The sequence below is a fragment of the Gracilinanus agilis genome, chromosome 1 (assembly GCF_016433145.1).
Source record: "Gracilinanus agilis isolate LMUSP501 chromosome 1, AgileGrace, whole genome shotgun sequence".
Classification (NCBI taxonomy): Eukaryota; Metazoa; Chordata; class Mammalia; order Didelphimorphia; family Didelphidae; genus Gracilinanus; species Gracilinanus agilis.
This window is the reverse complement of record NC_058130.1, coordinates 9659897-9671076: the sequence shown is the minus strand read 5'-3', so window position 1 is coordinate 9671076 and position 11180 is coordinate 9659897. Positions and strand designations below refer to the sequence as shown.

The 11180-nt window shown below is 52.2% G+C and overlaps 1 protein-coding gene across 1 annotated transcript in view; it reads right to left on the bottom strand.

Annotated features, from left to right (window-relative positions):
• The window catches only part of CACNA1D (calcium voltage-gated channel subunit alpha1 D), a 345485-nt gene extending 335588 nt beyond the window's left edge, over positions 1 to 9897 (bottom strand). The window contains exons 1-2 of the mRNA XM_044675443.1: positions 9710 to 9897; positions 4181 to 4286 (exon numbers count right to left, since the gene is read on the bottom strand). Of these exons, the coding sequence (XP_044531378.1) occupies positions 4181 to 4286; positions 9710 to 9882 (279 nt within the window). The 5' untranslated portion in view covers positions 9883 to 9897. The remainder of the gene's footprint in view (positions 1 to 4180; positions 4287 to 9709) is intronic.
• Between the last annotated feature and the right edge of the window lie 1283 nt (positions 9898 to 11180).

Sequence of the window (11180 nt, the reverse complement as noted above, 5' to 3'; positions counted from 1 at the left end):
GAGAGGTCCAGGGTTCAAATCTGGCTGCGGATACTTCCTAGCTGTGGGACCCTCAGCAAGACCCCCATAGCCTTTACCAGTTGGTTCTAAGACAGAAGGTAAGGGTTTTAGTGGGGGGAAAGAATTCCCTGAAAGGTTCGTATAATCCAAAAGGGCACCTTTCACAGAAGTCATCCCTGAGGGGGCAGCTGGGTAGCTCAGTGGATGGAGAGTCAGGCCTGGAGACAGGAGGTCCTGGGTTCAAATCCAGCCTCAGACACTTCCCAGCTGTGTGACCCTGGGCAAGTCACTTGACCCCCATGGCCCACCCTGACCACTCTTCTGCCTTCGAGATGGAAGGTGAGGGTTTTTAATTTTAAAATTTAAAAAAAAGTCATCCCTGGGTCTGGATAGAGTGTGATAATCACATCTCCTATGACACCATCAAAGGAAGACGAGAGGCAGCTTCCTGACGCTCGGGGCCCTGCACTCCGGTGTCCCCCTCTGCCCTTTATTTTGTCATTCAAGGTAACTGGAGGATATTTACTACAGATGAAAAATGAGCCCCGCTCGGCAGGCCTGAAAATAGAGCAAGTCACTTCAAGGCAAACTGGGTCAGATGTAAAAGAAAAGGAGGCTCCCTGGTGGGAGGCTCCATAGAGGCACGAGACCTGCCTGGGAGGCCAGGGACCAGCCACAAGGAGACCTCTTCGTCCCACAGTGGGAAAGGGGCCCTCCTAGCACTGGCCCCTGGGATCGGGGAGCACAGACACACGCACACACACGCACACACACGCACACGCACGCACACACGCACACGTGCACACATGCACGCACACGCACATGCACGCACGACACACACGCATGCACACACACGCACACGCACACGCTGGACGCCCTTTACGAGGAGCTCACAGTGGCTGCCTCTGCTCTTTAGAAAGGTGAACCAAAGAGAAGCCGAGAGCATCACCCCCAAAGAATGGGGTGGGAGAGTCCGAGGGCTCGTCCCGTCTCGCCATTCTCCTACGACGGATACGACGTGATCAGAGGCGAGCTATTACTATTCCACAACAGACGACACCTTCCCCCAGACGTGCTCGTGATCGCCCAGCAAAGGCAAGGCTCGCCCTAAATTTCCCAGAGAAAAGTCAGACTAGGCGCCGCTAACACACTCACGCACACCTGCACGATTCATTCTACTGATCTGGATTAATTCGCTTCTCTAGAAGGTACTTATTTTCGGCATTGATTGGATCGCTTTCTCTCGACCCACAAGGAGGAAAAAGTGGGTGACGGCACGGGAGCCAACAGCCTCTGGGCCTGTGCCCTATGGGACGAGGTAGGCCGCTCCCATGACGGACAGCTACGACTTCCCAGCTTCTCCCAGAAATAACCCCATCATCGATTCCGAGGCAGAAGGATTCCAAACGCTCAAGACGGAGCAGCGGCCAGGGCATGCCGCACCCCCACGGGCCCCTTCCTCTCCTCCCTTCAATACGCAGCTCATCCAAGAATGTTGCCCACAAGAGTGACCCCAAAGGTCAGCCAAAATCAAGTCCAGGAAAATCCGGCCCTGAAGCGGGCAGGAGCCCCCCCGGATGGACCAGAAGCCAAGAAAACTCCCCTGGCCGCGTCTCCCCGGTGACTATGTGGGGGCAAAGGATCTGGAGTCGGGAAGCCCCAGACTGGAACCCTCCTTCAGGTACTTCCTGGCCGGGTGACCTTGGGCTAGAACGATTTAATTTCCCAGTTCCATTTCCTTCTCTGTCAAATGGAAAAGATAACAAGAGCCCTCTTTGCCAGAGAGGCTGCAGGATGCACGCGAGGATCCACCGAGATCATGTCTGTAAAGCTCTTTGCCAAGCTTCAAGCACTGCAGAGTCCTGAAGCAGCTGCTCCCTGCTCCGGGCCTCGCCTCAGTGATCCCATGACTGTGGCGGCTCTTTAAGCCTCAGCTCACAACCTTCTACTCAGTCCTATATTTTACCCTGAGAGACTGGAGGCTCCCAGAGGGCAGCACCTAACCCAAATGACTGCTGGATTGACTAAACGTGGTCAGGCCCAGTTGATCGACTAAACTGTAGCTTCACCCTGACATCTCTTCTCGGATGGCGAGTGGCACTTCTATAACACTTGGAGGTTTATTTATGTTAGTCCATTTTCTCTCCTTCAGAGAGAAGAAAGGCAGATGGCACTATCTCCATTTTACAGGTGAGGAAACTGAGGCACAAAAAGGTTAAACATGACTTGTCCAGGGTCACACAGTTAGTAAGTGTATAAGTTAGAAGCTCAGATCTCCCTGACTCCAAGTCAACACTGTCCAATGTGCCACCAGGCAGGTCTGATGGTGTCACTCCTCTATTCATTTAACTGCAATGGCTCCTTCTTACCTCCAGAAGCAAATAGAAAATCTTGCTTGGCTTTTTAAGAACCAGCCCCTCCTACCTTCTTTAGTGCCTCCAGGGCCACTGGCCTCCTCTTGCCCAACATCCCCCAAGCCTGGAGCCCCTCCTCACCTCCACCTCGAGCCTTCCGTCCTAGCTGTCATCGTCTCCATCATCATCTCCATCACCTTCTGGCCAGCCCTGATTTCCTCCACTTCCACCTTCTAATGGGCTTAAGATCTTGTTTATTCTTTTCCCTTAAACCAGAGATGAGGGCCTGCTCTTCGCTGAGTCTCAAAGTAGGGTTAGACTTTTTGCTGTATTTCTCTATATTCAAGGCACAACGAGGGGCAGCTAGGAAGCAAGAGAATAGAGCGCCAGGTCTGGAGGCAGGAAGTCCTGGGTTCAAAACTGGCTTCGGACACTTCCTAGTTGTATGACCCTGGGCAAGTCACGTAACCCTGACTGCCTAGCCCTTGCCACTCTTTTGTCTTAGAACTGATACTCAGACAGAAGTTAAGAGTTTGTTGTTGTTTTTTCTTAAAGCTCAGTTGACGTGTCACCTGCAAAAAGCCCTTCTCAGACTTCCCTCTGCTCATTCTGTCCAATTTATCCTGTCCATAGCTTGTTTATATCTAGTTGTTTACATCTTGTTTCACTTATTATTCTATGAGATTCTTGGGAGCAGAAACTGTCTTTTGTCTTCCTTAGAATGCCCAGTGTTGGGGGCAGCTGGATGGAGAGTCAGGCCTAGAGACGGGAGGTCCTGGGTTCAAATCCGGCCTCAGACACTTCCCAGCTGGGTGACCCTGGGCAAGTCCCTTGACCCCCATGGCCCACCCTTACCACTCTTCTGCCTTGGAGCCAATACTTAGTGTTTACTTTAAGAACGAAGGGAAGGGCTTAAAAAAAACCACACACAGTCCTTGAACCACAAGTTACTGGAAAGAGAGAGAACATAAGACCCGGCACATAATAGGTGCTAAACGTGAATAAGTCAGAGTCCTTCTTCTCACTCGAGGCCACCTCAAATGTTTAGGGTTGTGTGACCGCAGCCAGATCACGTCACTCTGTCCTGAGCTCAGTTTCCGCCCCTGAAGATGAGGGGCTGGACCTGACCGCCCGCGGGATCCCTTCCAGGCCTAAGTCTAAGACGCCACGACGTTAAAGCCCAGACGACAAAACTTTGGCCCAAGTCACAGACACAGCAGAGCTGAGGCCAGAAAGTGGAGGCACCTGCCTTGAAGTCCACGACGCTCCTCGCCAGCGCAGGCCCTGCCTCGATACAGGAGCCCTTGTAAGAGTTTATGGGGTAATCGAGGGCTGTAAAAACTGGCAAGTCATGGAAGAGAACTCTGGACACCCAACAATGTCTGACCCCCTGACGATGGCCGATCAGAGAGAACGGGCGGTACCAGAGGGGGCAGAAAGGGCAGAGAGAAAAGTCCAAACAGGGGCAAAAATGATTATATAAACCTTGGCAGAAAACTAAGATCCAAATATTACACACACAGACACATGCACGCACACACATCTGTGCACAGACACTTGCACGGGCACACACGGACTCTTCCATTCAAGAAACGTTTTCATTTCCATCCAAGCTAGATGAATGATTTTAAACACTGCAATTCAGCATAAACACAAGGAGACCATCAAAAGCCACATCGCTGCAGAATTCTGGGAAGAGTTCCTGGGCACAGCTGTAAACCCCCATTCACAGTTATTTGGAAGTCGCCACCCCGAGGCCCAACGCGAGTGGCTGGCAAATCACCCACAAGCACCGAGCGACAGAGAAATGAAACCAGATCACTTACCAAGTTATGATTGGTTGAGTTAGAATCATCTTCTGGGAATGGGATGTAAACAGCTAAGGCCACACAATTGGCAAAAATCGCCAATAATATAAATATGTCAAATGGTCTGGAAAGTCTGGTTAAGGATAAACGTGCGTGAAGGAAAGCCCGTGACTTCCGAGCCCCAGCCCAGGAGACTTTCTCAGCAAAATGGATCCCACTCGGTTTTCTGACTGCCGCTCCCGGGGACCCCAAGTTCTAGGCAGTTCTCGTTCCCAGAGTTCATTAGGAGGGCTCTCAGGGTCCCCCCCTCACCTCAGGCAGTGTCTGGGCCTACGATTCTACTTCAAAACCAAGGGACATTCGTGTGAGGCAAACCCCTAGCCAGCTTCTCATGTCTTCCTGTCTTAAAGGAGGCTCCGGACATCAAATTCCTTGTGGGGCACCTGGTTGTCCTGAGACGAGCTACTTCTTCGGATATGAACAAAGTCCTCCTCTTTGTTCTCAGCTCTCATAGGGCCACCATGTCCTCATCCACAAAAACTCAATGCAAGGGGCAGCTGGGTAGCTCAGTGGATTGAGAGGCAGGCCTAGAGACAGGAGGTCCTGGGTTCAAACCCGGCCTCAGACATTTCCCAGCTGTGTGACCCTGGGCAAGTCACTTGACCCCCATGGCCCACCCTTACCAATCTTCCACCAAGGAGCCAATACACAGAAGTGAAGGGTTTAAAAAAAAAAAAAAACTCAATGCAAGATGGGGACAAGTTTCTGGTTTAGTCTCGATCAGAGCCTAAATGGGTCCAGGGGTTTGAAACCCAGAGCCTCTATTTACTATTTACATCCAGCACAGGACCCACTTGGCCACTCTGCTGGGATGGGGTCAGACGATCTCCAAGGTCCCTTCACGCTCTAGATATGGGACCAGCAAACTCTGGCCTCTGGACCAAATCCTGGCCACTGTCTGTTTGAGTACAGCCGATAAGCTAAGAACAATTCCATCTATGAACGTAGGGTGGGAAGAAGGGCGGCAAGCCTTGCAGCCTCGTCTTTTCTACTTTCCTGACTCCCCAAAGGTCATCTGAGGGCTTCCAGAGTCCTTGGAATTCTCTACTTTCTTATGCTTTCTCCTGCTCCAAATAGCCTACAGCTTTGCCACACACAAGTCGCTCCATGTCTCAATTCCAGGCATTTTTGTTGTCCCCCCTGCCAGGAATTCTCTCCTTCCTCCTCCCTGCCTCCTGGCTTCCTTCAGGTGAGAAGCCTTTCTTGGCTTCCTTAATGCTAGCACCTTCCCCCTAACTTGGCCAGCCTCCTTTCTCCGCCTCCTTTGCGTGGTCTCTCTTCCATTAGAGTGGAAGCTCCTTGAAGGCAAGACTGATTTTGCCTTTCTTTGTATGCCCAGGGTTTAGTCCAGTGCCTGGCACGCAGTAGGTGCCCACTACATATTTCTGACTCGAAGTACCAGTAGTTTGGAATATAGCCGGGCTTTAGTCTGCTTTATCTTGGGCCGCCACTGGGCTCCGTTTACAAAAGAATTGTAATTTTCGTAAGAAACCACACGGAATCCACAGCAGGCACTTCCCCAGAGTCCCATTCACAGTTCTCGAGCTGGGTGGTCTGTTTCCAAAGGATTGCATCAAGACCAGCCTTCAGCAATGACTCAATTAAACACTGGAGAGTTAGCAAGAGGTCCTCTCGGCCCTGGCAGTCCCTAACTCTGCCCTCCAAAATGGCTTGGGACCATTTGGTTTGCACTGCAGGCCTAAGGAGGCCCATGCAAACTCCTTCCTGGAGGGCTCTCGGGAGGGGCACTGGCCTTCCTTCCCTTAGAACAAAGCGCTGGGCCAGGTCCTGAAGAGGATCCTCAAGTGAGGAGTTGACAGGGACCTCTTAGCCATCTAGTCAATTCCCTTCTCTTTTTTATTAAGCCCTCACCTTCCATCTTGGAATCAATACTGTGTATTGGTTCCAAGGCAGAAGAGTGGTAAGGGTAGGCCATGGGGGTCAAGTGACTTGCCCAGGGTCACACAGCTGGGAAGTGTCTGAGGCCAGATTTGAACCCAGGACCTCCCGTCTCTAGGCCTGGCAATTCCCTTCTTTTTAAAGAAAAGAATGGGGGCATCTGGGTAGCTCAGTGGATTGAGAGCCAGACCTAGAGACGGGAGGTCCTGGGTTCAAAGCCGGCCTCAGACACTGTGTGACCCTGGGCAAGTCACTTGACCCCCATTGCCTAGCCTTACCACTCTTCTGCCTTGGAACCAATACACAGTATTGATTCCAAGATGGAAGGTGAGGGGTTAAAAAAATAGAGAAAGAAAAAAAGAAAGAAAGAAAAGGAAACTGAGGCCAACAGAGTTTAAGTAACTTGGCCTTGGATGCAGGTAACATGGAACAAAGCTAGAATTTGAACTCAGGCTGTGGATTTCAAAATCAATCATCAAAGACTTGAGTGACTGGAAACTCCCTTTGCTTTCTGGAGGATCCTACAAAGAAATGTCAATTTGGCTTTGTATTTTTGGTCTAGGCCTATAATTTCATCTGGGGGGGGACCTTCTAGTGTGGAAATACCTCTCACCAACACAGATCAGACATTCATCTAAATCTCCTTTTCTATCACTGTCTAGGGATCCCCTTAAGTTGTATGATCTGATCATGGTGAACGACTGAGGCAGCATTTGAACCCAGGGCTCCCTACCTACAAGTCTAGTACTCCCTACTGCCTCTCATCAACCCTGTGGTTATGAATCAAGAAAGTAGAAAAGCCATTCCTATTTCAGCCCTATTAACTGGGATTTCTTGGAGTTCTTCATCAGTTAACTTTAATCCTGCCGTTAATGGCCACCAAATTCAGACACTTGAATATCTGACTGGATAGGCCAGACTGGAGTCCGGCAAGTCAACCTTGACAAAAGGGCCTCCGGCATGATATTTCTGGGACAAATGATGGAAGAGGAATTTAAATGTCGATTTGGGCCAATTTCTTTCTGCTTAAAAACAGGCAGAGTCGCCGTGGAGTAAAGGCAAAGCGTCTCCAGCCCCCCGGCTTTTACTTCCCCCAAAACAGCCAGCCTGGGAGCTACCAACATCCCTGGGAAGTCCAAAGGCCGTGTTGCTCTAAAGGCTTCTTTGAGCCCCCTCTGCTCCATCTCTGCCATGAGGTTTGGACCAAGGGCTGCTCCGTCTGGACCTGCCTGCCCCCACCGCTTCCCCAAAGTTCCCGTCGCTCATCACACGGCCTCGTCTAGCCTTCGGTCCTCTCACTGACACAGAAAGCCGACCCCAGACTCACCAAGATCAGGCCTCGGGCTCAACTCATCGGGTTAGTATGAGATGCCATTTGGAGAGATAAATGGGGTCGTGGATTATTCAGGGATTCTCTGCTCTCCAGCTTCCCCTTTGCTACCTCCTGGGGGCTGGCTTTCCTCCAAATCCACAGCTAGGCCAGTGTGTGTGCTTAGGGGGTGGGGAAGGAAGGATTCCAAATCCCAGAAACTGTCTCCTCCCGATAGCCAAGAGGATAAAGCACCTGGCCTTGGCCGTCACCCCAGAGACAGCCAACGACTCCCAGGAGCTCGGCTCACACACCTTCATGCCAGGGTGGCTCTTTCTTGCTGATGGCTAACTGAGGGCAGACGAGCAGCTGGGACACGAAGCTGCATTACCCTTCCTGTTTCCAAGAGAAAAATCGACTTCTCTGGGCTCGGCCATTGTTTTTCCCAAACAACTTCTGGGAAAGCCAATAAGCAGAGACGTATAAAGGAACGACTAGAGGCCTTGAGAGAGAACCAGGACCTCTATTAGAAAGGAGGGGCAGAGGCAACAAGCGGCAGCTTCCCAAATCCACCAACGTGGCTGTCAGCCTCAGAACCTTTCCAGCCAGATCGGCCCAGAGGGTCTCCCATCCGGGGCCGCCCAGGGAAGGCAGGAAGCACTGGCACAGACTGGGACTTCAAAAAGACCAAGTGATGCGGGACGCAGTGTCAGGGGCTACTTGGCTCCCCGGCCTCCTACATTCTCTCATGTGAAGGCAGAGGAGCCTTCCCAAGATAAGAGGCTGCCCCCACGGCTAGTCCCTCTGGCGAGGAAGGGGCCGAAGGGCTCTGCCAGCCATGCCAGTGTTTCTGAGAGGAGCATCTGGGCAAAGAGAAAGTGCCCATCACACCCTCCTCCCTGAGCAGATAGCTGGAGGATGGCTTTAGCATTATACAGGCTTGGGCAAGGGACTGGAAAGGAAAACAAAGTTAAGCAGGAGGGCTGTGTGAGGGGAGGGAGAGCAGGAGGGCTAAATCTGGGGTCTGGGATACATCAACCATCCTGGGGCATCTGAAGTTCAATTTTAAAAATACAGAGGAGACACCCACACATGGAACTTCGGCCCAAGGACAGGCTGAATTTTTTCCCTAAAGCCGGCAACTGCACATTCCTGAGCTCCAAGAGTAGCTCGAGAAGTCAAAGGGTGGAAGGGGGGTGGGAATTACACGCCAGTGTCAGAGGACACACACACACATGCAGAATCCCTCACAGTTTATAACAACGGGGTGGACCCAGGCTAAGGAAATTCCAGGGAGTGATGCTATTGATACAAGAACAGATACCCCATTTTCTCCTGAGCAGTGAGGGTTCAAAGGGCCAACTAAGCAAAGAACAAAAGCTAGAAGGGGCCATCGGAACTCAGAATCCAATCTTCCTGATATTATAATTGAGGAAACTGAGGCACAGAGAGGTTAGTAGGACTTGCCCAGGGGGCAGCTTGATAGCTCAGTGGATTGAGAGCCAGGTCTAGAGATGGGAGGTCCTGGGTTCAAATCTGACCTCAGACACTTCCCAGCTGTGTGACCCTGGGCAAGTCACTTGACCCCCATGGCCCACCTTTACCACTCTTCCACCAAGGAGCCAATACACAGAAGTGAAGGGTTAAAAAAAAACCCCAAGATGGAAGGTGAGGGTTTAATAAAAAAGAAATTAAAAATAAAAAAAGAAGGACTTGCTCAAAGTCATAACACTAGTTCAACATTTGAGATGGGATCGGAACCCAGACTCAGTCTTCTCCAGTGCCTCAATAATGTATATTAATCAAGAATTTCAGGAACGATTCCAGATAGCAAAGGGAAAGGATTCTGCTAAAGATTAAAATGATTTCTTTTGCCAGTAAAATTCCAATCGGTTCATTTTTTTTTAAAATCCTCTTTAAAGAAATACAGACTCCAGACCTGGCCAAGCCTAAAAGCCAACAGAGGGCCGAGAGGCAGCTCCGAGGGCTCCCTAAACATGGCACTCGCGCCGGCTAGCCAGCCCTCCCCCCCCCCCAGGGGCATTTCCTCTCTCCAGTCTGACTGCTTGGCCATTTCAGATGGCCTCCCCGGTGGGCAGCCCTCCCCCAAGAGAAACCTAAATAGAAGCGCCTTTGCACCTGGGAGCCATGGTTTAACATGGAAAGGAGCCGAGCCCCTGCTCCTCCCGGCGCTCACACTGCCATGCCCTTCAAGGCTGGTTCCAGAAAGCACCCGGGCTACCCTGGAGGAACGGATGGGGGGAACCCCAAAAGGATACTTCCATTCTACGATACTAATGCAGGCTCTTCGGATGGGGTTGTTCAGAGAGAAACAGAAAAGGGCCCGGGCGGGGCGGCTGGTCGACGAGCTCCCCTGTTTTTTGCTCTTGGCATATTGCTGACGTTTTCTTTGGGACAGAGACCCGACAGGTTGGGGGGTGGAGGTGCTCATACTCTGGGCAGCCTTGGCTTGTCGAGCAGCATCGATCGCAGCTTGCCAGGACAGGACAGTCTGCTGGGAGTTCTGGGAGCTCTTGGGCCGAAACGTTGGTCTGTCACCAGAGAGAGAGTTCCTGGTGCCTCTTGCATAGTTTGCCTCTGAGGAGAGAGAGACAGACGGGGAAGAAGAGAGGGAGAGAGACAGGGACAAGATGAATGAAGCTCAAGTTTGTCGCCCCACAGCCCCGTTTTTTACAATGTCATTTCTTCTCCACTGGGCAGGCCCAGCTGCACCTGAAACCTCATTCCTCACCTTCCAAAGCCCAGGCCTGCTGCCTACTGGAGGGGAGGCCAACCCGGCTTTACCCAAAGCAGTGAGGTTTAGACCTTGGTGGCTCCCCAAAGCCCAGGTTCCTCTATTTCTTCCATTGAATGAGAAAGCATTTCAGAAGTGCCCAGGATGTGCCAGGGACTGCGCTGGCCTAAAAGCGAGCCCCTTGCCCATGCAGCCAGGGTCCTCCCCAGCCCTGAAATCTGTCCAGGCTCCAGGGAACCTGTCGAATATTTCTGACGGGAAGGAAAAGGAAGCCACCCTTCCAGAGTCGGCCCCATCTTCAGGGGAACCGGCTAATAAAGGTCCTTCCGCCGGGAGGAAGGCAGCGTTCTTTCCAGCCCCTCCAGAAAGAGTCCTTCCCTGGCATCCGGGCAAAGCAAATAATCTGGATTATGTCCCCACGCTTCCTTCAAATGAAAATTCATGAAGCCTGGCATTCATTTCCTCTGCTGGCTTCTGAAGCCATCTCTGTCTTTTGGCATTTTGAAAATGACAGCTCATTCACCAGGCCAGAGGCCTCCCGGCCAGAACGGGCCCCCACCCGGCCCCCAAAGCTGGCCGGAGCCCACCCTAGCAGGCCCGCCCCAAACAAGATGCAGAGACAGCAACAGGGCTCTTGGATGGGACTCCACCAGCTGTCCGGCAACCAGGGCGGCCCTCCGAGGCTGCTCCTGTCTGGGAACCGGGCTGAGACGGGACCCAGCGAGGGGAAGCAAGACAAGTACACTGCCTGGGAACCCTAGAGGAGCAGGGAGCAGGGGAGGGGCTAAACCCGAAAACAGACGGGGTGGGGGAGACAAAGTACTCAGAAGTAAATAACCTGGAGGGAGGCCCAAGAGCCGGGACCTCCCCACCCCCCGCCAAGGGTCCCAAAGCTCCATTTGTGCCGCACGAAGGCTCCTCAGCCTGGCCCCTTGGGGTCTGGGCCCCGGGAATCGGGGGAAAGGGGAGGGAAGGTGGCCTCTGGCCAGCGGGCG